A 25,993-nucleotide genomic window follows, 5' to 3' on the forward strand; every position below is an offset into this window, starting at 1 on the left:
TTTTTTAAGTAAGCTGGTACCTTCATGGGCTTATTTTCATGGGCTAGTATTGTATCGTCAAAATTCTGTGGGACAGAGAATGCAGCTGCCACTGCGCACGCATTATTTCCCCCTTAGTAGTAGGGCGATGTCTTTAGCTTCCTTTGTACTTGATGGCAAGGCAGGGTATAAATAATAAATTATTATTATTATTATTATTATTATTATTATTATTATTATTACCACCTTTATGCTTTCGTTCCTGTTGCAGTTGGCTTTGAATTCTGGAAGCAGCTCTGCGCAGAGCATGGCATCAGCCCTGAGGGCATTGTGGAGGAGTTTGCCACCGAGGGCACTGACCGAAAAGATGTCTTCTTCTACCAGGTACAATAGGCTTCTATTCCCTCTGCCTTGTGGGTTCTGAGGGGAGGTAGCCTCCCTCTGATTCTGCAATGAACAAAAGGCTCTGCTACAAGTGGGAACTGGACATAGCAGCCAAGAGTAAATAATAACAATAATTTATTCCTATACCTCCCCTCTTATTGGGTTGCCCTAGCCCAGGGGTCTGCAACCTTTAAGACAAAAAGAGCCACTTGGACCCGTTTCCGAAGGGAAAAAAACACCTGGGAGCCGCAAAACCACTGCGACATTTAAAGCAAATATAACACTGCATATATTGTTTCTTACCTTAATGTCCGATCTGACAGCGGGCGGGAAGGTGACGTCGGGATGGTGCGTGACTAACTCACGCACCGCCCCCATGCGACGCCACAGCCAGTACAGCACCCGCCACAGTGGGGAGTGTCGGGGCGCACAATTTGCCTCCTCCCCTCGCTAGTATCCGCCCCGGAGCCGCGGCAAACGTGTAAAAGAGCCACATGTGGCTCCGGAGGCGCAGGTTGCAGACCCCTGCCCTAGCCACTCTGGGCGGCTTCCATTAGAACACAGTAAGACATCAAACATTAAAAACTTCCCTATACAAGGGCTGCCTTCAGATGTCTTCTAAAAGTCAGTTGTTTATTTCCATGGCATCTGACAGGAGGCTGCTCCATAGGGCGGGCGCCACTACCGAGAAGGCCCTCTGCCTGGTTCCCTGTAGCCTCACTTCTTGCAATGAGGGAACCACCAGAAGGCCCTCTGAGCTGAACCTCGGTGTCTGGGCTGAGAGATGGGGGTAGAGATGCTCCCTCAGGTATACTGAGCCAAGGCCGTATGGTATCTGGGCAAATAAAGCAAACTACAGTGGTACCTCTGGTTACGTACTTAATTCGTTCCAGAGGTTAGTTCTTAACCTGAAACTGTTCTTAACCTGAAGCACCACTTTAGCTAATGGGGCTTCCCGCTGCTGCTGCTGCTGCACGATTTCTGTTCTCATCCTGAAGCAAAGTTCTTAACCTGAGATACTATTTCTGGGTTAGCGGAGTCTGTAACCTGAAGTGCATGTAACCTGAAGCGTATGTAACCCGAGGTACCACTGTAAATGGTTATTATGCCTGTACATTGCATCTGTTTGAATATGTTTATTTTATTGAAATATGAAACCATTTTTTATAAAAAAGACAAAATAACAGCAACTGGTAAGGCGCATCCACTGTGCCCTCTTGTGGCAATTCTCACTATCTATGTGTGGCACTCATTTTAAGATTACAGGTTTGCCGGCAGAAAATTCCTGGAAGGGGCAGAGTGCTTTTTTTGGTGCTGTTGTCCTTTTGGTTCAAGGTGCTTGCGTTTCCTGTTAACAGGCAGACGATGAACACTATATCCCTCGAGCTGTCCTCCTAGACCTGGAGCCACGAGTGATCCATTCCATCCTGAACTCTCCATATGCCAACCTGTACAACCCAGAAAACATATACCTGTCTGAGCATGGCGGCGGGGCTGGGAATAACTGGGCCAGTGGCTTTTCACAGGTAAGAAGGTCACAGAACTGGGGGCTGAGCAGCCTTGGTTCCTTAAAGGTAAAGGGACCCCTGACCATTAGGGTTGCGGCACTCATCTCGCTTTATTGGCCGAGGGAGCCAGTGTACAGCTTCCCGGTCATGCGGCCAGCATGACTAAGCTGCTTCTGGCGAACCAGAGCAGCGCACGGAAACGCCGTTTACCTTCCCACTGGAGTAGTACCTATTTATCTACTTGCACTTTGATGTGCTTTTGAGCTGCTAGTTTGGCAGGAGCAGGGACCGAGCAACGGGAGCTCACCCTGTCGCGCAGATTCGAACCGCCAACCTTCTGATCGGCAAGTCCTAGGCTCTGTGGTTTAACCCACAGTGCCACCCATGTCCCTTGGTTCCTTACTGGTGGGCAAAGATACCCCCTTCAAAATAGCAACATGTCTCATAGTTTTTAACTGCTTGAATGGAAGATATAGTCAACAGTAGGGTTTAGTTTCATAGCTTTCTAATTTTCTCTCGGCTTAAAAAGTCAAACGGAGGATAAATATTTGGGTTTCTTTTGCGATTCTTTCTTCAGGGAGAAAAGATCCATGAAGATATATTTGACATTATCGACAGAGAAGCTGACGGCAGTGACAGCTTAGAGGTAAGAGAAACCTTGAGAAGCAAGGAGGGAGGGACTGGCTTCAGGACTGTCCAAAACACAGCTATGGCTGGCATTTTGCTGGTCCAAGGAGGCCTTCCTGATCTGTTTTCCTAGACTTTTCTGTTGGAAGCAGCTGTTTCTCTCCAGATGGATTCCAGTCCGTTTGTTCCGAATCTTTAGCAGGGATACAGTCATACCTCATGTTACGCTTGCTTCAGGTTGAGCATTTTCAGGTTGCATCCTGCGGCGACCCGGAAGTACCGGAACGGGTTACTTCCGGGTTTTGCTGCTCGCGCATGCGCAGACGCGCAAAATGACGTCACGCGCATGTGCAGAAGCAGCGAATCGCGACCCGCGCATGCGCAGATGCGGGTTGCGTTCTTTTCAGGTTGTGAATGGGCCTCCAGAACGGATCCCGTTCGCAACCAGAGGTACCACTGTATACTGCTTTTGTCCCTCTTTGAGGCCTTTTCCTGCATGCTTGTTCCAAAATAGCTCAGTAGTTCTTCACCCCCACCCCCTGTGTTTTGCTCTTCAAAAACAAACTTCTACTCACGTACAGGCAGGCTAAATTTGGCTGTCTTTTAATCCACATCACTAAATAATTGCGTTGTTGTTAGAATCATAGAGTTGGAATAGACCACAAGGGCCATCGAGTCCAACCCCCTGCCAAGCAGGAAACACCACCAGAGCACTCCTGACATATGGTTGTCAAGCCTCTGCTTAAAGACCTCCAAAGACGGAGACTCCACCACACTCCTTGGCAGCAAATTCCACTGTCGAACAGCTCTTACTGTCAGGAAGTTCTTCCTAATGTTTAGGTGGAATCTTCTTTCTTGTAGTTTGGATCCATTGCTCCGTGTCCGCTTCTCTGGAGCAGCAGAAAACAACCTTTCTCCCTCCTCTATATGACATCCTTTTATATATTTGAACATGGCTATCATATCACCCCTTAACCACCTCCTTGTTGTTTGTTTAAATCCTGCCTTTCTTCTAAAGAGCGCAAGCTGGGATATGTGGTTGTGGCTTCCTTCACTATCCCTTTTTTTTATTCTCGCAACAACCATGCGACCCACGTTAGGCTGAGTGGTGGAGATAACTGCTCAAAGAAGATCACCCAGTCAGGGTTGTGGCAGAGATTTGTGACTGACTCTCGCATTCTTCCCCCCTCCTTTGTTTAGCTCAAAGCAGTACAGAGGTACGTGGCCAATTGAAGGAGTGGCTCAAGGAAAATATGTTTTAACACCCACCCCCGCCGCCGATTTTTCCTTATCTAAATTGCAGCTCACCCCCAGCTAATAATTTGCACTTTGGGGGAGGACATAAAGATACCATTCAGGTTTATGTGTGCCTTACCGCATTGGAGAAGTAGCAGCTTGGAAGTAGGGAAAGCTGTTCAGATGTGGGAAACGGTGAAATGTATAGCATTAAAAACCCTCTCACTGACAACTGAACTACAGTCATACCTTGGGTTACAGATGCTTCAGGTTGTGTTTTTTCAGGTTATGGACCGCCGAAACCCGGAAGTACCAGAACGGGTTACTTCCGGGTTTCGGCGGCCACGCATGCGCAGAAGCGCTAAATCGTGCTTTGCACATGCGCAGAAGTGCCGAATCGCAACCCGCGTGCGCGCAGACGCACCGCTGCGGGTTGCGAATGTGCGTCCTGCACGGATCACGTTCGCAACCCGAGCATCCACTGTATTAAGAAAAACCTGCAGATGAGCTCCTAGCATCTGGCTAGACCTCAGTCCACCCCTTTGACTACCACAGCCAGCGCTGAAATAATAATAATAATAATAATAATAATAATAATAATAATAATAATATAATTTATTTGTACCCTGCCCATCTGGCTGGGTTTCCCCAGCCACTCTGGGCAGCTCACAATAGCTCACGATAAAAGATCAAACATTAAAAACTTCACTAAATAGGGCTGCCTTCAGATGCTTTCCGAAAGTCAGATAGTTGTTTATTTCCTTAACGTCTGACGGGAAGGCGTTCCACAGGGCGGGTGCCACCACCGAGAAGGCCCTCTGCCTGGTTCCCTGTGACCTCTCAGGGAGGGAACCGTCAGAAGGCCCTCAGAGCTGGACCTCAGTGTCCGGGCTGAAGGATGCAGGTGGAGATGCTTCTTCAGGTACACTGGACGGAAGCCGTTTAGGGCTTCAAAGGTCAGCACCAACACTTTGAATTGTGCTCAGAAACGTACTGGGAGCCAATGCAGGTCTTTCAGGACCGGTGTTATGTGGTCTCGGCAGTCACTCCCAGTCACCAGTCTAGCTGCCGCATTCTGGATTAGTTGTAGTTTCCGGGTCACCTTCAAAGGTAGCCCCATGTACAGCTGGCTGAGGAGGGACAGAGCCTCCTTGGTAGCAGGTAAAAACAGCAGACTGGTCAAACTACGGTTGGTGATGTTTCTGGCCTTGTATCCAAGGCTGCACCGGCTCTCGCAAACAGCTGTGTGTCACTCTTGCTCGTAGGAAGAAACACTTTTTTAAAAATTCTTTTTAACTCCCCCAGATCCCTTTCGTTTTAATTCCCTAAGTTACTCTTGCTATTCCGCTGGCAGCTGCAACGAGGCATGACCTATCTTGGCAGTCCGCCTGGCAGACCTCAGCAGCAGCCGCCCTCTCTGGGCTCCTCCCTCCAGAGGAGTTCAGACTTTTGCTCTGCTGCTGCTTCTAGGTACAGAGTTACACCTTGGGGATTTGTCTGTCTCTGGCTACTTGCCTGACACTAGTAAAAGGAGAGAGGCGCTTTTCTGCTTCACAGTCAAGGATGGCAGTTCTATTCAATGCGACACCTTGCTACTTCCTTTAGCTGTCAGTGTGCAATCCGTGGTCTGGTTAGCTTCTGCCTGGGACTTGCCTTTTTGGAAATCCTCCAGGTATACTGCTTTGAATCCCTTAGGCAGATACAGTGGTGCCCCGCAAGACGAACGCCTCGCAAGACGGAAAACCCGCTAGACGAAAGGGTTTTCCGTTTTGGAGGCGCTTCGCAAAACGAATTTCCCTATGGGCTTCCTTCACAAGACGAAAGCCCATAGGGAAATCTCCGGGACAGCGGGGAAGCGCAGCGCGTCTTCCCCACTGTCCTCGGACCTCCTCCGAAGGCTGGTGGTGGGGCGGAGAGACCTCCTCCCGCCGCCAGCCTTCGGAAGGCTGCTCCGAAGCCGGGCGGTGGGGCGGAGAGACCTTCTCCCCACGCCAGCCTTCGGATGGCTGTCCTGAAGACTTGGGGTGGGAGGAGGGTTTTCCTTCCCACCGCCAACATTCAGAATGCTGTTCTGAATGTTGGCGGTGGGGAGGAAAAACCCTCCTCCCACCGCAAGCCCTGGGAACAGAGGAGAAGCGCTGCGCCCCTTCCCCTCTGTTCCCGTACCTGTCCTGAAGGCTTGCGGTGGGGAGAAAAGCCCTTCTCCGCACCGCCAGCCTGGCAAGCGGTCTCCATAGGAACGCATTAATTGATTTTCAATGCATTCCTATGGGAAACCGTGCTTCGCAAGACGAAAAACTCGCAAGAAGAAAAAACTTGCGGAACGAATTAATTTCGTCTTGCGAGGCACCACTGTAGAAACTGTTGCTATTCCCTCTCATGGCAAGCTTGAGTGATCAGGTGTCTTGAAACAGGGCTGTCCAAAAACAAGGTAGTGTTTTCTGCTTGTATGAGATTCCACTAGGCACACATGTATTGCCTTGTAGATTAAAGGAAGAAACGTTGTTGTTGTTGTTTTAAAGCAGCTCAATTAGGCTCAGTAAATTTCTGGAATTAAGGAAAAGTTAATTCTTTCTCTCTCTCTCTCTCTCTCTAATAATGGGGAAGTTGATACTGTCTCTCTCTTTCCATCTCTCCCTCCCTCTCTCTTTCTCTCCATATTCAGTGGTACCTTGGTTCTCAAACTTAATCCATTCCGGAAGTCAAAACCTGCCAAGGAGTCCAGTTCATTTTGGTGTCTTTTTAGATAATTTGTAAAAAGTTCCCATTCTTCCTTAAAGTCACCATTGTCCTTCTCTCGCAGTTTCTATGTCAATTTAGCCAATTCTGCATAACTCATCATTTTTTCTTGCCACTGTTCTTTCGCTGGGATTTCCTCATTCTTCCATCCTTGTGCTAACAAGACTCTTGCCACTGTTGTAGCATACCTAAATAAATTCTTTGTTTTTCTACTAACCTGTAAGTTCTAAGTCTGCATTCTGAACTGAAAACAGGTTTCAAGGTCCTTTTCTTCTCTTGACTCCCCAACAGATTTATGTAATCCACTCTGTTTTTTTCAGGCAACACTGAGGAACATGGTTACAATTTGGGTTAGGGGACAGGGGTGCGGCAAATGTCCTGGGGCGTTTGAGCTGCGGATGTTGTGTTGTCCTTAAATTTATCCGTCGCCTGTCTCGAGAAGACTCAAGGCGGCTTGTAGAAATACAAAGTATGCAAAAGGTTAACAAAAAAACTAACAAACCCCAAATTAGCCGTTTATCCATACAATATCGAAACAATTGAGCTCCGCTAAAAATAATCCTAAGGTCAACATCGACGCAGTGGACAGATCAGTTGGAATTAATAACAAATAAAAGCAGGAAATCCCATACAAACAAACCCAGCGGAGTAGGGAGAGGTTTTTTTACAATAAAATAAAAGCAGTGAGGGCAAGGAATAAGGTTGCAGCTAAAAAACAAAGGAATCCTTCCATACAGTGTACCGTTTGATTTGCTTTTTATTTTATTTTTAAAAAATGGCACTGAAAAGGTTACAAGATGGTAATGCAGAAAGCAATTGGGCAGCAGCGTTATCTGAATTTTCCATGCAAACTCAATGAACAGAGCATGGCAGTTTTTTAAAAAAATGGGCTAGTTCAACCATCCTTCACCTGTTGAGTACAGGTAAAGGTAAAGGACCCCTGGACAGTTAAGTCCAGTCAAAGGCAACTTTGGGGTTGCTGCGCTCATCTCTCTTTCAGGCCAAGGGAGCTGGCGTTTGTCCACAGACAGCTTTCCGGGTCATGTGGCCAGCAGGACTAAACTGCTTCTGGCACAACGGGACACCATGACGGAAAACAGAGCGCAAGAAACCGCAATTTACCTTCCCACCATAGCAGTACCTATTTGTCTACTTGCACTGGTGTGCTTTTGAACTGCTAGGTTGGCAGGAGCTGGGACAGAGTAACGGGAGTGCACCCCGTCGCAGGGTTTCGAACCGCCGACCTTCCGATCGGCAAGCCCAAGAGGCTCCGTGTTTTAGACCACAGCGCCACCCGCGTCCCTTGTTGAGTACAGACAGTGGCTTCGAATGTCCTTAGCCACAGCCTTTGGCCTAACGGTTGTAAAGTGCATTGACATATTTTCTGTTGCACGTCATTCTTTCCTCCAGGGTTTTGTCCTGTGCCATTCCATCGCCGGTGGGACAGGCTCTGGTCTGGGCTCTTACCTCCTGGAGAGATTAAATGACAGGTGAGCAATGGCACAAAAAACCCCACACATGCATGGACCCATATGCACACGCCACTCGGGGAGTGGTAGGCGATGCAGCCAGGCAGGCTACTTTAGAGAGCCAGCAGCCCAGCGGATGAGTAAGAGGCCCGGCTGACTCAGAGTCAGGCCTGCCCCACCCAGACACCAGCTTGGGCAAGCCTTGGAGCTGGTGAAGTTGTGACTTGAAACGGGTGGAAGAGGCTGAGATCAGCCTGCCACCACAGGCAAGGAATGTTCTTGAGCTTTCACTAAAGCAAACCGCATCTCTCTGGCGTCGACACGTAGCGATTTGCGAGCCCGTGTCCTTGCAAGGTTTTCAGAAATTGCGAGGAAGGGGACAGAACCGTTGGTGATGGTGCAGATACATCGCAGCCTTTACTTGACTCCTGCCCTTTGGCCTAGGAAATAACGCCCCAAGTAAACACTCCTTGCTTGTGGTTAATTTTCATTATGTATGAAAGCGGCAACTTCTCAGTTTTTGCCAAAATTGGTGGGCTGTGATTTCCCCACACGATTGTAGTACAGTGGTACCTCGGGTTACATACACTTCAGGTTCCAGACGCTTCAGGTTACAGACTCGGCTAACCCAGAAATACAGTGGTACCTCGGGTTAAGTACTTAATTCGTTCCGGAGGTCCATTCTTAACCTGAAACTGTTCTTAACCTGAAGCACCACTTTAGCTAATGGGGCCTCCTGCTGCTGCCATGCCGCCGGAGCACGATTTCTGTTCTCATCCTGAAGCAAAGTTCTTAACCTGAAGCACTATTTCTGGGTTAGCGGAGTCTGTAACCTGAAGCATATATAACCTGAGGTACCACTGTAGTACCTCTGGTTAAGAACTTTGCTTCAGGATGAGAACAGAAATTGTGCTCCGGCGGCGCAGCAGCAGCGGGAGGCCCTATTAGCTAAAGTGTTGCTTCAGGTTAAGAACAGTTTCAGGTTAAGAACGGAGTTCTGGAACGAATTAAGTTCTTAACCCAAGGTACCACCATACCTGAAAAAACGATATGTTTGTCCCACTCCATTAAGTCTTCCTCTCCCTCTCAGTGGGAAGTAAAGCATGCAGGTGACCTTGTCATTACTGTGGAAGACCTGATGGCCAGTACACCATGGGTCTTGGATAAGATTTGTCCCACTCCATTAAGTCTTCCTCTCCCTCTCAGTGAATTTGGACAGGTAGCGGGTTTCAAGTTAAAAAAAGTAAAATGAAAACGGTGAAAAATGTGGCAGAACAATATAAAAAAGACCTACAACAAATTACGGAATTGATAATAGAAGAGAAGGTCAAATACTTAGGAGTGTGGTTGACAGCTAAGAATATAAATATCTTTAAGGATAACTATACAAATACCTGGAAAGAAATAAAGAAAAATTGGGAGGTATGGGGAAGGATGAATTTATCTCTGTGGGGGAGGATATCAGTCATAAAAATGAATGTATTGCCAAGGATGTTATCTTTGTTCCAATCGATACCCATAATCAGCGGTGCAGGACACTTCAAGGAACGGCAGAAATATATATCTAAATTTATCTGTCAGGGGAAGAAGCCAAGAATAAAGTATAAATTGTTAACGGACTCTGCCAGGAGTCAGTAAGATACCCCGTGATGTTCATCACCCCAACATCTGATTAGGCCTCAGCCCAGTAGCACATCTAATCTCCTAAAATGGTTCCCGGGTCGTCATGCACGCCCTGGCGCTGCGGCCACAGAAACGAGTCCTTCAAAAGCACAGAGAGATACAGGATGTTTGTCTTTACTGAAGCGGCCGTCTCTCTCCTCGCAGGTACCCCAAGAAGCTGGTGCAGACATACTCGGTCTTTCCCAACCAAGATGAGATGAGTGATGTGGTTGTTCAGCCGTACAACTCTCTCCTGACCCTCAAGCGGCTGACACAGAATGCCGACTGTGTGGTAAGGGGTACAAATTTGGGGGTTGCCATGGGGGGGGGGGAGGCAAAACTCCCTTCCTTCCTTCCTTCCTTCCTTTCGTCCGTCCCTTGCCCCCCAGATCTCAGTAGTAGAGCTGAGAAACATAACACTCTATTCTTAAATACAGTGGTACCTTGGTTCTCGAATTTAATCCGTTCGAGGAGTCCATTCGACTCCCGAAACGGTTCAAAAACCAGTCAATCGGAAGCTGCGTCAGACATTCAGCTTCCAAAAAGCGTTTGCAAACCGGAACACTCACTTCCGGGTTTGTGGCGTTTGGGAGCCGATTTGTTAGGGAGCCAAGCCATTCAACAACCAAGCTACAGTGGTGCCTCGCAAGACGAAATTAATTCGTTCCGCGAGTTTTGTCGTCTTGCGATTTTTTTCGTCTTGCGAAGCACGGTGTCGGGAAAGTTTTGGAAAAGCTTCAAAAATCACCAAAGTCTTTACAAACCTCAAAAAAGGCTACCACACCGCGTGCTATGAGTTGCTCCTCGAAGTCAAGTCGCAACTGTATTAACGGTGTTAAGAAAAAGGAAACAAACTTGCAAGACGTTTCCGTCTTGTGAAGCAAGCCCATAGGGAAAATTGTCTTGCGAAGCAGCTCAAAAAACCAAAAACCCTTTCGTCTAGCGAGTTTTTTGTCTTGCGAGGCATTCGTCTTGCGAGGTACCACTGTATCACTGTATATGGAGAGATGGACCACGGGAACAATTTCCGTAGAGTTGGTTGGTATTTTTTTAAGGTTTCGCTGGTCGTACGGCAACACAGTCAGAGTCAGGGAGCTTCTGGGTGTTTCCTGAGCTTCCATTGTTGTTTCATACATTGTTCCCTAGTACCTCCATGACGGTTAACCCTGTAATGTGGCTGAGAATTCAGCTGAGAGCAGTCAGGAAACGAATGGGGATGTGGGGTGGAATTGGAACATCGTGTGTCCATTAAACGGGCAGAGGGATCCCCTCCCTCACCGCATGTACTCATCCTTTGCTTCTTAACCCCTGCCTCCCCTTTTGATAGGTGGTTCTAGACAACACAGCCCTGAACCGCATTGCGACTGACAGACTGCATATCCAGAATCCCACCTTTTCCCAAATTAACCAGCTGGTGAGTAAGCAGGGATGATGGGAGAAGAAGATGCTGTCCCCACCCCCAAGCCCCTGAAGAAGGAAGGCTGGGGGTTAAGGTGATGTCAAAATACAGGGCCGGGAATTTAAACCTGCTGTTTACTTTACCTTTGGTTCTGTAGGCGCTTTTTAAAATGGCAACTGTATGCCACTTTAAAGAAAAGTGGCACGTAATGTTTCCAGGCAAATAAAAGTGTGGGCTTCTAATGAACTTGACCCAAATGACATTTTAGCCCCACCCTATTCACTCGCTAGAAATAAGCAAACTCCTCTTTTTCAGATTTCAGCGTTGGGCATTTCTGGTTTGCCAGCTATTTTCTCATGTTCTCTGCAAGTTTGAGTATTTGGGTGTTGTCAGGGGTTCAGGGAGAGAGGCACAGATGAGGGAGGAGACTGAGAGCGAGGGGGAAGAATCCCGGAACGAGGAGGAGGAGGATGACAATGACTTGCGGGCTTCCATGAGTCTATCAAGTGAATCGGAGGATTCCCAAAAGGGGGCGCCCCTGGTCAGGCCAAGGGGAGCCACAGGGGGGACCAGTCAGGAGCAGGGGAGCAGCAGGGGAACCCCGAGTGGGAGTTGGAGATCGGGGCCGGCTTCCCCGCCGGAACGGAGTGAAGAGGGTGGAGTTCCCAGTGGGACAGACGAAGCAGAGCAGGAAGCAGAGAGGGGAAGGAGATCGGGGCAAGACGTCCTGCCGGAAGGGGCGTAGAGTAGTACAGAGAGTAGTATAACTGTCAAGAGGAAGGTCAGGGGTAGCGAACGCGCGCCAAGTTCAAATGTGGAGGCGCGCGGAAATGCGGAGAGCCCGGAGGAGGAGCCTGGTCCCAAAGCACGGAGGAGGGGGGAGCAGGCGTTTGGGGACTCCGCGTCAGGGGAAAGCAGGAGGGAAGGAACCCAGGGGGGCAGAAAGACCCTGCGGAAAAGGAAGGACAGGAAGAGGTGGACCAGCAGAAGCCTCTTAAACTGGTGTGGAGGCGGGACTGATTCAGAGGGGACTTCAGCGGTCTAAGCGTAACAGACGTGGGGCTGCGCGCCTCGGCTGTGGAACAAACAATGTACTTCAATAAAGACTTTTGTATATAAAGTGGACTTGGCGTTGGTCTCTTGTGAGCTGGGACCTGAGGCGGCCCTGACAGGTGTTTTTAGTGGCGTGTGTTAGGTTGTGTGTAGTTACCATATTTTTTGCTCTATAAGACTCACTTTTCCCCTCCTAAAAAGTAAGGGGAAATGTGTGTGCGTCTTATGGAGCGAATGCAGGCTGCGCAGCTATCCCAGAAGCCAGAACAGCAAGAGGGATTGCTGCTTTCACTGCGCAGCGATCCCTCTTGCTGTTCTGGCTTCTGAGATTCAGAATATATATTTTTTTTCTTGTTTTCCTTCTCCAAAAACTGGTCTTGTGTTCTGGTGCATCTTATAGAGTGAAAAATACGGTAATTTAAGAGTGCTATTACATCTTGCAAGATGAATTGCCTTATTCCAGAGATGAGAGCCCTGTAGAAGGGCTGGTTAACCTGGTTCTCATATGTCCAAGCCCAACATTTGCATCCCAGGAAGGGTAGCGACTACATTTTGGCTCCATTTATTTTCTAAACTTGGAAGTATTTGGAATAAACTCTTCGCGCCGGCACATCTCCCTCTGACTCGGCTTTGTGGCCCACATTGGACCTGAGATAGCCCAGTCAGCAGAGCAGGAGACTCCTCATCTCAGGGCTGTGAGTTTGAGCCCCACATTGGGCAAAAGATTACTGCATTGCAAGGGGTTGGAGCAGATGACCTTCGTGGTACCTTCCAACTCTATGATTCTATTATATTTTAGGATTCTGAGAGGAGGTTGAGAGAAGTGGTCCTGGAAAATAGATACGTGTTCCTTTTCCTGGAGCCCCTTGAAAACAGTACAGTACCTTGGAAGTTGAACGGAATCCATTCCGGAAGTCCATTCGATTTCCAAAACGTTCGGAAACCAAGGCGCGGCTTCCGATTGGCTGCAGGAAGCTCCTGCAGCCAATCGGAAGCCGCGGATATCACGGCAAGAGAAATTGATGGATTATTCAGAACTGGCAAAATTGACACACAAGCTACGGGACAAGGACAAGTGTGATTTCAAAGATGAATGGGAACCCTTTACAAAGTACCTGATGACGCAACAAAGTGAATTGGACTCTTTGGCAGGTTTTGAATAAACCCAAACTCTTTATTGACAATAATCAGTTAGATAATTTAAGGATTTATACAAATTTGTAACATGCAGAGGACAGAATCCACAGAGAAACCAAAGATTGGAACTGAGGGGAGTCGGGGGGGGGGATCCTTTATGGGAGGGTGGTGGGAGGGAGGAAAACGGGGGAAATTAAGGATGTGATATTTTTGGGTAATCTGTTTTGTTTAAGTTTCTAATAAAAAAATATTTTTAAAAAGGAAGCTGTGGATGCCCCGTCGGACGTTCGGGTTCCAAAGAACGTCCGCAAACCGGAACACTCACTTCCAGGTTTGCGGCGTTCGGGAGCCAAAACGTCCGAGCACCAAGGCGTTTGGGATCCAAGGTAGGAATGTGTTTTCCTTTTGCTGTTGGCAAAAAGCCTTGCCCTGACTTACGGTTTTGGTTTTGCTTCCTTGGCTAGGTCTCCACCATCATGTCTGCCAGCACCACAACGTTGCGCTACCCGGGCTACATGAACAATGACTTGATCGGGCTGATCGCCTCCCTGATTCCCACTCCCAGATTGCACTTCCTGATCACGGGCTACACCCCTCTCACCACAGACCAGGCTGTAAGTACTTTCCTGCCTCTGATTCTAAGCCAAGCTCTGTGAGTTCTCAGGTTTGTTCCATTATTGGTTTTTGGCCCCCCCTCTGCACCCTCAAGGGGTCTGAGAAGAGACCGTCTTCAGTCTCCTGCCCTCCTGTTTTAATGTCCAGCCATCGCACATCCTAGGAACTGTGCGGTCAGAATGTGTCCGGTCTATGGTTGCAATGATTATAATGGTGTTAGAGGCCTGCAGGCAGTGCTTTTCTTCTGAAACAATGCTTAGGGGTACTCTCATTTTGACTCAAGAAAACCACCATTTTCTAGTTCAAATCGGGGGAAATGCCGTATTTTTCGCTCTATAAGACGCACTTTCCCCCTCCTAAAAAGTAAGGGGAAATGTGTGTGCATCTTATGGAGCGAATGCAGGCTGCGCGGCTATCCCAGAAGCCAGAACAGCTAGAGGGAGCCTTCATCCCTGTGCCCTGGGGAGGCTTCGCGGGGCTATCCAAAAGCCAGAACAGCTAGAGGGAGGGCTGCGCAGCGCTTTCTCTAGCTGTTATAGCTTCGTGCGAAGCCTCTGAAGGGCACAGGGAGCCTTCATCCCCGTGCCCTGCGGAGGCTTCGTGCAGCTATACCCCAAGAGCCTCGCTCCCTTTAAAGAGCCGCGAGGTGTGTGTGTGCGTCGCTTGCAGGCTTTTCCCCAAGGAGGGAGAAGGGCAGCCCTTCATCTCGCGGCTCGTGAAAGGGAGAGCTGAGCAGAGCCTGGGTGCATACAGGCTCTGCTCAGCGCTCCCTTTAAAGGATTTCCCCCCCTTGCATTCCCCCTCTAAAAACTAGTTGCGTCTTATGGTCAGGTGCGTCTTATGGAGCGAAAAATACGGCAACTACAGTAAAAGGACAAAAGCACAAAGAACATGCATTGCCTCCTATTACACAGCTGTCAGCTCCCAGTAACCTCCACATTGGCATGACGTTTTGTGCACAAACATCTTCCCGAAACTGACCCATCGCCGTGCTAGATTCCAACTCCTACTTCACACATTAAACACTCGCTTCTGTCTGAGACTCAGGAAACACCGTGACAGGGAATGAGGCCGCTATCGTGGGTAGCAACGGAACTGACGATCACCGTGCTAGCAAAGAAACTAATTTTTTTTGGAAATTTTTAGTTTCTTCTCCCATTAGATCACAAAATGTTTAGGGGTATGTGTCCCCCTGTGTCCTCGCTGCCTGCAGGTGTGCAGAAATGGAAAGGAAGGGTAATACCTGAGGCTGACCCCTTCGGCAGCACTCCCACCCCGCTAAATACAGATGTTTTCTCCCCTTTTCACCCCTTCCCTCGCAAGCAGCAGGAGAAGATGCAGAAGGGCAGATCGCAGAGGCTGGCAGTTCAGAAGAGGGTATCAAATGCATGGTGTGGGTGTGGCGACTTCTGTGTGTGAGAGCTCTCTCGCTCCCTGTTTTCTTGACCTTGATCTGTAGATACAGGGTTTGACCTGGCAGCTGGTCTTTCTGTTTCTATCTCTGTCACTTAAGGGCAGCCAGAGTGGCCCAAGGAGGTGAATCTGCTCCCCCAAATATCAGAAAAACTCGCTCTACGTGGGGCTGCCCTTGAGACTGACCCAGAAACTCCAGCGGGTGCAGAATGCCGCGGCGAGACTCCTTATGGGGTCCTTGCTGCGAGATCACATTCACCCGGTGCTATACCAGCTGCACTGGCTCCCGGTGGAGTACAGGATCAGGTTTAAGGTGCTGGTTTTAACCTTTAAAGCCCTATACAGCCTAGGACCCATGTACCTACGGGACCGCATCTCCTGGTATGTCCCACAGAGGAATTTATGGTCTTCAAACAAAAACATCTTGGAGGTCCCAGGCCACAGAGAGGTTAGGCTGGCCTCAACCAGAGCCAGGGCTTTTTCGGCTGTGGCTCCGATCCGGTGGAACGCTCTGTCACAAGAGACTAGGGCCCTGCGGGACTTGACATGTTTCCGCAGGGCCTGCAAGACGGAGCTGTTCCACCAGGCCTTTGGCCAAGGCACAGCCTGACCCCCTCCTTTGGCAATCTTCACTGAACTTTAGTCTAATGGTTGCCATCAATTTGAGTTGAATTAATTTTAATGAAATGGTTTTAGAATGTTGTATTATTTTATTGTTGTTAGCCGCCCTGAGCCCGGCTTCGGCTGGGGAGGGCGGGATATAAATAATTTTTTTTATAAAATTATTATTGTTATTAAAAGAGATGTTGTATGAGGCGTGTTAACTAAAGCTGGGAGGCTGAAACATTTTCCTTCCGAATGGTCTTGGAACCTAGGGGTGATTCTTCTGTAATGTCTCAGGATAGCCTCTTGGGGAAGACAGTTCCTGAAATGGAGAATTCTTCCCAGCTGTGCTGATCCACTCTCTGTGTGCAGCATGAACATTTCATTTATTCTACCAATACTGACCTCTCTACCAATGCTGGCCTATACTGACCTCTCCTCCCCCCCCCCCCCCGCAGGTGGCCAGCGTCCGCAAAACCACCGTCCTTGACGTGATGCGACGGCTTCTGCAGCCCAAGAACGTCATGGTGTCCATGGGGCGTGACCGGCAGACGAACCATTGCTACATCGCCATCCTTAACATCATCCAGGGGGAAGTGGACCCCACCCAGGTCAGTGGCTGGAGAGAGATCAGCCATAGGAGAGCGACTGTATGGAAGAACCTGCACGGGGTGTGTGTGTGTCACTGCTCATGATGGGCAGTGTCAAGGAAAGCAATCTGAGAACCGCATACCCACATTTCATTCATAAATAAATACATAAATAAATGACCCTGCCCATCTGGCTGGGTTTCCCCAGCCACTTCTGGGCGGCTTCCAACAAAATATTAAAAACAGGATAAAACATTATAAACTTCACTAAACAGGGCTGCCTTCAGATGTCTTCTAAATTTCAGATAGTTGTTTAGGGCCTTCTCGGTAGTGGCGCCCTCCCTGTGGAATGCCCTCCCACCAGATGTCAAAGAGAACAAAAACTACCAGACTTTTTGAAGACATCTGAAGGCAGCCCTGTTGAGGGAAGCTTTTAATGTTTGATGTATTACAGTATTTTAATATTTTTTTGGGAAGCTGCCAAGAGTGGCTGGGGAAGCCCAGCCAGATGGGCGGAGTATAAATAAATTATTATTTATTTATTTATTTATTTGTTTGTTTGTTTGCTTGCTTGCTTGCTTGCTTGCTTGCTTGCTTGCTTGCTTGACATCTGACAGGAGGGCGTTCCACAGGGAGGGTGCCACTACCAAGAAGGCCCTTTGCCTGGTTCCCTGTAAGCTCCCTTCTCTCAGGGAGGGAACCGTCAGAAGGCCCTCGGAGCTGGACCTCAGTTTCTGGGCTGAAGGGTGGGGATGGAGACGCTCTTTCAGGTATACTGGGCCGAGGCTGTTTAGGGCTTTAAAGGTCAGCACCAACACTTTGAATTGTGCTCGGAAATGTACTGGGAGCCAATGTAGGTCTTTCAGGACCGGTGTTGTGTGGTCTCGGCGGCCGCTCCCAGTCACCAGTCGAGCTGCCTCATTCTGGATTAGCTGCAGTTTCTGGCTCACCTTCAAAGTTAGCCCCACGCAGAGCACATTGCCGTAGTCGAAGCGGGAGATAACCAGAGCATGCACCACTCTGGTGAGACAGTGTGCGGGCAGGTAGGGTCTCAGCCTGTGTACCAGATGGAGCTGGTAGACAGCTGCCCTGGACACAGATTTGACCTGTGCCTCCATGGGCAGCTGTGAGTCCAGAATGACTCCCAGGCTGCACACCTGGTCCTTCAGGGGCACAGTTACCCCATTCAGGACCAAAGAGACCCCCACACCCGCCTGCCCCGTCCCCCCAAAACAGTACTTCTGTCTTGTCAGGATTCAACCTCAATCTGTTAGCCGCCATCCATCCTCCATCCACCTCCAGATACCTCTGCAGTGCCTGTAGAATGCTGCAGAGGTCCTCCACTACTCAAAATATAAAGTGTCCACAGTCTCTTCCTAGCCTGGATAGCTCAGTTGGTTCAAGCATGGTGCTGAGAATGCCAAGGTCGCAGGTTCGATCCCAGTATGGGGCAGCTGCTTATTTCCATATTACAGGGCGTTGGACTAGATCAGGGGTTTCCCGAACGTGGGTCTCCAGCTGTTTATGGACTACAACTCCCATCATCCCCTGCTAGCGTGGGAAGGGATGATGGGAATTGTAGTCCAAAAACAGCTGGAGACCTAAGTTTGGGAAACCTTGGACTAGGCGACCGTCAGGGTCCCTTCCAACTCCTACCCTTCTATGATCCAAAGAGGAAGCAGTCAGGATAGCTCGGTTGGTAGAGCACGGCACCCTTCATCTCAGGGTTGTGGGTTCGAGTCCTGCATTGGGCGAAAGATTGCTGCATTGCAGGGGGTCAGGCTAGATGACCCTCATGGTTCCTTCCAACTCCGCTATTCTATACAGGTCCCTCGGTTTGAACAGCTGCGTTTGCACCCTTGAAAATAATCTGCCTTCCTTCCAGGTCCACAAGAGCCTGCAGCGGATCCGAGAGAGGAAGCTGGCCAATTTCATTCCCTGGGGACCAGCCAGCATCCAAGTAGCACTTTCTAGGAAGTCTCCGTACTTGCCGTCAGCACACCGGGTCAGCGGTCTGATGATGGCCAACCATACCAACATTTCATCGGTGAGTCCAGGTGCAAGCACGGATGTGGCTGTTTACTAAGGGGATTGGCGTTTTCAGACCTAAGAAATATTGCCCTGGCAGCACGCCTGTTAATTCCACCTACTCTCCTGACTAGTAGCTAACGCAGTTCCTGATCACAGTCCAGGAACCGCTTGTAAACTGGATTCTGTTTCCCTTAAGGCTTTTCGTGCTCAAGTTTCAAGTCTGTTGAGATATATGTAAGAAAAGCAAGGGCCGAAAGATGATAGCTCTCTGAAAGTAAATCTAGGAGAGAAAAGAAAGTCCTGTAAGATGTTCCTGGAGAGGCTTCTAGTAAAGGGTGGGTGGTTATGGGTTGTTTGGAAGAGGGTGTTGCCGTGACTGTATGGAGCAATGGGCTGGCCAGAGAACTATGGCACATGCTCTGGTTATCTCCCTCTCGGACTACTGCAATGCGCTCTACATGGGGCTACTTTTGAAGGTGACTCGGAAACTACAACTAATCCAGAATGCGGCAGCTAGACTGGTGACTGGGAGTGGTTGCCGAGACCATATAACACCGGTCCTGAAAGATTGGCTCCCAGTACGTTTCCGAGCACAATTCAAAGTGTTGGTGCTGACCTTTAAAGCCCTAAACGGCCTCAGCCCACTAGACCTGAAGGAGCGTCTCCACCTCCATCGTTCCGCCCGGACCCTGTGGTCCAGCTCCTGAGGTCCAGCCTTCTGGTGGTTCCCTCAGTGTGAGAAGTGAGGTTACAGGGAACCAGGCAGAGGGCCTTCTCGGTGGTGGTGCCCTCCCTGTGAAATGCCCTCCCATCAGATGTCAAGGAAATAAACAACTATCTGACTTTTAGAAGACATCTTAAGGCAGCCCTGTTTAGAGAAGTTTTTAATGTTTGATGTTTTTATATGTGTGCTGGAAGACGCCAAGAGTGGCTGGGACAACTCAGCCAAATGGGTGGTGTATGATGATAATGATGAAACCACTAGGCTTTAAAAGCCTCCATGGGTAGACCATCCCAAGCGACCCCCAGCCCCTGTTGACAGCTGGTTCGGAGGCTCTAGATGCAGCCAGAGATGGCAGCAGCGAAAAAAATCCTTCCCCGCTGCAACTAAATCTGTAATACATTGGGCAGCAGAGCTCTTTCAAGTGCTGAGAGGCCTAGTTGCCTTCTGAGTAGCAGGAGGCATTGGAACTATTAGCAACCCTTCTGCACAAAACATACCGTAGTTGTTGGTTTTTTTAAGTCGCCAATTTATTTCAGCTTGGCTCCACCTTGATGCAAAATCTACAGCGCCCTGCCCCCCTGTGGCTTTCTGAGCTGTGTGGTGTAGTAGTTAAGAGCGGTGGACTCATAATCTGGCGAACCAGGTTCGCTTCCCCGCTCCTCCACATGCAGCTGATGGGTGACCTTGGGCTAGTCACACTTCTCTGAAGTCTCTCAGCCTCACTCACCTCACAGAGTGTTTGTTGTGGGGGAGGAAGGGAAAGGAGAATGTTAGCCGCTTTGAGACTCCTTAAAGATAAAGGTAAAGGGACCCCTGACCATTAGGTCCAGTCGTGGCCGACTCTGGGGTTGCGGTGCTCATCTCACTTTATTGGCCGAGGGAGCCGGCGTACAGCTTCCAGGTCGTGTGGCCAGCATGACTAAGCTGCTTCTGGCGAACCTGAGCAGCGCACAGAAACGCTGTTTACCTTCCCGCCGGAGCGGTACCTATTTATCTACTTGCACTTTGACGTGCTTTCGAACTGCTAGGTTGGCAGGAGCAGGGACAGAGCAACGGGAGCTCACCCCGTGGCAGGGATTTGAACCGCCGACCTTCTGATCGGCAAGCCCTAGGCTCTGTGGTTTAACCCACAGCGCCACCCGCGTCCCTCCTTAGGGTAGTGATAAAGCGGGATATCAAATCCAAACTCTTCTTCTTTTTACCCAGCTCTTTGAACGCACCTGCCAGCAGTACGACAAGCTGCGCAAACGCGAAGCCTTCCTGGAGCAGTTCCGCAAGGAGGACATCTTCAAGGAGAACTTTGACGAGCTGGACGACTCCCGGAAGGTTGTCCAGGAGCTGATAGATGAATACCACGCCGCCACTCGGCCCGACTACATTTCCTGGGGCACACAAGAGCAGTGAGGCATGGCATCCCTCCGGAAGTGACAAATATGCCGTCCTTCACCTTCTGTGACCCAGGGCTGGGGCTGTGAGGGTACTTGCAGGTCCCTAAACAGGGGAAGGGATTCCTTGTGTTGTTTCGGCTCTCCTGTTAGAATTCTCCATCACTGCAGCCTAATGCTCCCATTCCCGGGCCTGACTGCACCCCCGTTGCCTTAAAAGAACCAGGCTGTCCCTTTGGCATTTTCCCCTGGAGCGAGTCTGGTTAGCAGCATTAGGATAGCTCCTTTTATTGTTTGTTCCTTTCCGTGTCCCTAAGAAGCTTTTTCCTCTGCTAAGCGGTTTTCATGTCGCACGTGTGTTTTATTGAAACGTATTCAATTGCAGGCGGAAATAAGCACCAAAACGGATTAAGAAATGCAATGTTTTGAAGTTAACTAGGTATCTGTGTTTCTGTGTACGATCTTAAGGTATTTTGTGTTACCGTCCCACAGCAGCTGAAAGAAACTGTGCCGTAGCTACACGTAAGACAGGACACGCGTGAGGAGATACAGTGGTGCCTCGCAAGACGAAATTAATTCGTTCCGCGAGTTTTGTCGTCTTGCGATTTTTTTCGTCTTGCGAAGCACGGTGTCGGAAAAGTTTTGGAAAAGCTTCAAAAATCACCAAAGTCTTTAAAGACCTCAAAAAAGGCTACCACACCGCGTTCTATGAATTGCTCCTCAAAGTCAAGTCGCAACTGTATTAACGGTGTTAAGAAAAAGGAAACAAACTTGCAAGACATTTCTGTCTTGCGAAGCAAGCCCATAGGGAAAATCGTCTTGCGAAGCAGCTCAAAAAACAAAAAACCCTTTCGTCTAGCGAGTTTTTTGTCTTGCGAGGCATTCGTCTTGCGAGGTACCACTGTACCAGACTAACAGGCGAGGCAGGGCAGGGCAGAACCTCTATCATAGCATCCGGCTACCTTTTTTTTAACAGGGAGGTTCATGCTGATAAAGGGACAGGACCATGGAGACCAGTAGCAGGGATGAAACAGACATAATTCTTGCTCTTAAAGCTGCTGGACAAAGGAACCCTTTATTCCCTTTTCTTTTGGGTAGCAATGGCATTTGTTTTCTTTTGCTTCAAACAACACAATAGGATTCTCCTCCTATTCCCTACCATGAATTCTTCTAAAAGCTCTTGCACCTTGAGGAAACTGCATTAGGGTGGCTCAGCCTGTTGAGGGATGCACCGGCGTAAGGGTGGCTTGGCAGGGGCTGCATGGGAACTGGGGTGGGGTTGGCCCTGCCGCCGCCACCAAATGAGGCTACAGGTTGTCTCCCTCTGCTCTGCACAGCCCAACCACTGCAGGAGAAACAGAAGCCCACAAATGGGTTTGTCATGATGGGCAAGAATTTATGCTGGGTGATCAGAACCGAGGAGTGCCCTCGTATTTTGCCCTCTTTAAAAACAATAAACGGCCAGATTAACCTTTTCAGCTGCTGTCACTTCCTGACGCGCGAGGGAGCGATACTTCACGCTCTTTATTCTTTCCCGCTGTCTTGCTACACTCCAGCCAATGCTGTTTTTGTAGCAAGTGGCTCATAGGTGACCCATCCGCCCCCTGAAAAAGTGTCCCAGAAACGGGGGGTGTTTCGCCCATCCCACAAATGGGAGTGTTTGATTAAACAAGAAAGACTTGATCTTGTTTATGTAGAATGGGCAGCTCTAAAAAAGAGATCAGTGCAAAGAAGAAATCTACAAGTCTATCTATCATCTATCATCTACAAGTCTATCATCTATCTAAAGGGACCCCTGACCATTAGGTCCAGTCGTGGCCGACTCTGGGGTTGCGGCGCTCATCTCGCTTTATTGGCCAAGGGAGCTGGCGTACAGCTTCTGGGTCATGTGGCCAGCATGACTAAGCTACTTCTGGCGAACCAGAGCAGCGCACGGAAACGCTGTTTACCTTCCCGCCGGAGCGGTACCTATTTATCTACTTGCACTTTGATGTGCTTTTGAACTGCTAGGTTGGCAGGAGCAGGGACCGAGCAACGGGCGCTCACCCCGTCGTGGGGATTCGAACCACCGAGCTTCTGATCGGAAAGTCCTAGGCTCTGTGGTTTAACCCACAGCGCCACCCACGTCCCTGGAGATGGGAGTTAGGGGTTGCCAACCTTTTGGGGCCCGTGAGAACCTACCTTACACTTACTGCCTCTCTTCCCCCTGTATTGGTTTGGCTTGAAAAATGTTTTCCAGGCCTAAACTGGTGTGTGTTAAGATCATCCTGGAGGTTGCAGCTGGGGAGACGAGAGAAACCTTCTTTGAGTTCTGATTTCAGCATGGGCTGAAGGCCACTTCAGATTCTTGTGGGTTCGGGCTCAACACACTTGCTCAGTAGATAAGTGAAAGTCATTCTGTGTGTGCTTCAAAGCAGCTTTCTGTATTTCCCTGCTACCTATCGGGTCTTGACACAATTTGTGGACGTCAAAGAAAACATAACTATTTGCCAAAATGCTTGTAGCGTGACGTGGGCTCTCTCACCCTGGTCCAGCAGGCCCCTGGACTTCCATTTACTCAGAACTCTTGTGAAATCCTTTTCTTTAGGCGTTGTGTAGAAGGTGTGGAAACTCCATGTGCACAAATCTGCTGCTGAGCAAGCCTCTGTTCACATGAATGCTCTTATGGATGGTGCAGATTGGAAGCCATTCACCATGCCGTGAGAGAGATCGGAAAAATGAGCTACGATATTAGAGGTTCAGCACAAAAAGGCAAGAGGCCACGCGATGCAACATGAGCACCAGCTGTTTTAGAGGCACCCTGTTACCGTACAGTATTTATAGACTTACACCCTGCCTTTTTAAAAAAACGATTCTCGCCGATAAATCACGATGCTATCAGCTGGGCTCAGAACAGCTTGGCCAGAGGCCTTTGTGGTGGGAAAAGAGACAAGAAACTCCGGGGGGAAACTGGTAATCCCTCTCACAAGACACACTTCATCCAGCTCAAAGCTAAGCAGCCACTGGCTTGTGTTTACTACATTTATTTTGTTTTGGTTTTTTTTTAAAAAAAGCTTTACAAGAGAGAGCCATAGGAGGAGATGCTACCCAGCACTCCCAAGTCCTCCACTGTTCTTCACCATCTCTTTATGTGTGAGTTAAAACCCGGCACTGCCTGCACAGACCAGACAATAGGCACAGTGTCAAGCCGCCTGCAGCTTTACGGGCAGAAGAGTGAAGCGTGCCAACTACTTGTTCCGAGAGACCGAATGGAGGAAAGGAGATCTATCGATATAAATAAATTTTTACACGCGTTGGGGAAGGGAAGGGAATCCCTCTACACAGGAGAGGACATACGTTTCCAGCTCCTTAGGAGCATAAAGTACCACGGGTATCGTCACTACAAGTGTCTGGCTGGGGAAGGCACTAGATCTCCCTGGCCTTCAAGGCTGCTGCCAGGGCAAAAAGTCAGAGCAGGCAGGGTCCCATCGCTGGCCGTTTCATTAAGTGCAGTCCTTTGTTGGTGGCGATCACGGCGGGAGTCTCCTCCTGCAGCTCCGTGCGGAATACGCTTGGCCTGCTGCACTGCCTCCTTTGCCTGAGAAGAAAATAGGGGAAGGTCAGAGCTCAGCCTCCCCCTCCTATGCCGTTTCCTGCCCCTCTAAGGTAAAGGCAAAGGGACCCCTGACCATTAGGTCCAGTTGTGACCGACTCTGGGGTTGCAGCACTCATCTCGCTTTATTGGCTGAGGGAGCCAGCGTACAGCTTCCGGGTCATGTGGCCAGCATGACTAAGCCACTTCTGGCGAAGCAGAGCAGCGCACGGAAACGTCGTTTACCTTCCCGCCGGAGTGGTACCTATTTATCTACTTGCACTTAAGGGTGCTTTCGAACTGCTAGGTTGGCAGGAGCAGGGACCGAGCAACGGGAGCTCACCCCGTCGCGGGGATTTGAACTGCCGACCTTCAGCAAGTCCTAGGCTCTGTGGTTTAACCCACAGCGCCACCCGCGTCCCTCTCCTGCCCTTCTGCTTGCAGATTAAGTCTCCGCCTCCTTTCCCTTGAAGGACAATAGGGGAGGGGGCAGAAAGGGGTAGTCTATATCCTTCAGCCAGCCTGGTCAGAGAGCTGTATATATTCCGCAAGCAAGGAGCTCCACTTTCAAGAAAAGCAAAGCTTTTGATGAAGGGGAAGGAGAAACTGTTTTGGGGTGCTAAAGACAACCAGTGAGATGGTTATCTATTTGGTGAAACACTAAATACAAGGTGATATTTATATATATTTTAAGTGACCTAGAGAGGATAGTCTGCTCGTTAGCTGGGATTTAAACTCTGAACCTCCCTCGGGCTAGGTTACGGAGATGAGCTTGATTTATGTTTATATAGGCTATACTTTTCTTTTCGGAAAATCTGAAACCATTAGAAAGTGGAGAGACGATATAGTCAGAGCTGCCATCTCTCACTAGTTTGACTTCCGAAATAAAATTTTCAGATTGTACAACAATTGGGAGGGGGGAATTGAAAATTCAGTAAGAGGGGTGGATGAAAAATGCACATTTAAAAGTACATTTACAGTGGTGCCTTGGGTTACATATGCTTCAGGTTACAGACTCCGCTAACCCAGAAATAGTACCTTGGGTTAAAAACTTTGCTTCAGGATGAGAACAGAAATCGTGCTGCGGCAGCAGCGGGAGGCCCCATTAGCTAAATTAGCTTCAGGTTAAGAACAGTTTCAGGTTGAGAATGGACATCCGGAACGAATTAAGTACTTAACCCGAGGTACCACTGTATATATTCCGCAAGCAAGGAGCTCCGCTTTCAAGCAAAGCAAAGCTTTTGATGAAGGGAAGGAGAAACTGTTTAGGGGTGCTAAAGACAACCAGTGAGATGGTTATCTATTTGGTGAAACACTAAATACAAGTGGCCTTAGAGAGGATAGTCTGCTCGCTAGCTGGGATTTCAACTCTGACCCTCCCTAGGGCTAGGTTACGGAGAAGGGCTTGTGTTTATTTAGGCTACACTTTTCGAAAAACCTGAAACCATTAGTAAGGGGAGAGACGATATAATCAGAGGTGCCATCTCTCACTAGTTTGACTTCCAAAATTTTCAGATTTTACAAAAATGGGGGAATTGAAAATTCAGGAAGAGGGGTGGATGAAAAATTCACTTTTCAAAGTACATTTATTGAGATGAATCGGCTTTCCATAATGGGCTTAATCCCCAACCGCAGCCACCTTGGGACAAGCCACAGGGTAGGGAGTCCCTTTTCTAAAGCCAACAGTTGCTGCCCACAATGTGTCGTTTCAGCAAAACTTGTTTACCACCTTGTGTCACTGCCCTGTCGTGACCATAGCTGTCAATGTTTCCCCCTTTTTAAGGGAAATTCCCTTATTCTGAATAGGATTCCTCACAAGAAAAGGGAAAAGTTGACAGCTATGGTCATGACTAGGTCCCACAATATCT

At 49.0% G+C, this 25,993-nt stretch overlaps 2 protein-coding genes across 5 annotated transcripts in view; one reads left to right on the forward strand and one right to left on the reverse strand.

Moving 5' to 3' along the window:
* TUBG1 (tubulin gamma 1) overlaps nucleotides 1-20,989 on the forward strand; it is a 23,130-nt gene extending 2,141 nt beyond the window's left edge. For both annotated transcript variants that reach the window (XM_028705121.2, XM_028705122.2), the window contains 10 exons: nucleotides 251-363; nucleotides 1,722-1,889; nucleotides 2,449-2,517; nucleotides 7,884-7,963; nucleotides 9,770-9,896; nucleotides 10,932-11,018; nucleotides 13,658-13,807; nucleotides 16,283-16,435; nucleotides 18,300-18,461; nucleotides 20,376-20,989. In XM_028705121.2, coding sequence (XP_028560954.1) covers nucleotides 251-363; nucleotides 1,722-1,889; nucleotides 2,449-2,517; nucleotides 7,884-7,963; nucleotides 9,770-9,896; nucleotides 10,932-11,018; nucleotides 13,658-13,807; nucleotides 16,283-16,435; nucleotides 18,300-18,461; nucleotides 20,376-20,573 — 1,307 coding nt within the window. In that variant the 3' untranslated portion in view covers nucleotides 20,574-20,989. The remainder of the gene's footprint in view (nucleotides 1-250; nucleotides 364-1,721; nucleotides 1,890-2,448; nucleotides 2,518-7,883; nucleotides 7,964-9,769; nucleotides 9,897-10,931; nucleotides 11,019-13,657; nucleotides 13,808-16,282; nucleotides 16,436-18,299; nucleotides 18,462-20,375) is intronic.
* A 2,572-nt stretch (nucleotides 20,990-23,561) lies between these two features.
* PLEKHH3 (pleckstrin homology, MyTH4 and FERM domain containing H3) overlaps nucleotides 23,562-25,993 on the reverse strand; it is a 41,433-nt gene continuing 39,001 nt past the window's right edge. For all 3 annotated transcript variants that reach the window (XM_077917527.1, XM_028702931.2, XM_028702932.2), the window contains one exon: nucleotides 23,562-24,131. The gene's annotated coding sequence lies outside the window, so the exon portion shown is untranslated. The remainder of the gene's footprint in view (nucleotides 24,132-25,993) is intronic.

Source organism: Podarcis muralis, chromosome 13 (assembly GCF_964188315.1).
Source record: "Podarcis muralis chromosome 13, rPodMur119.hap1.1, whole genome shotgun sequence".
NCBI lineage: Eukaryota > Metazoa > Chordata > Lepidosauria > Squamata > Lacertidae > Podarcis > Podarcis muralis.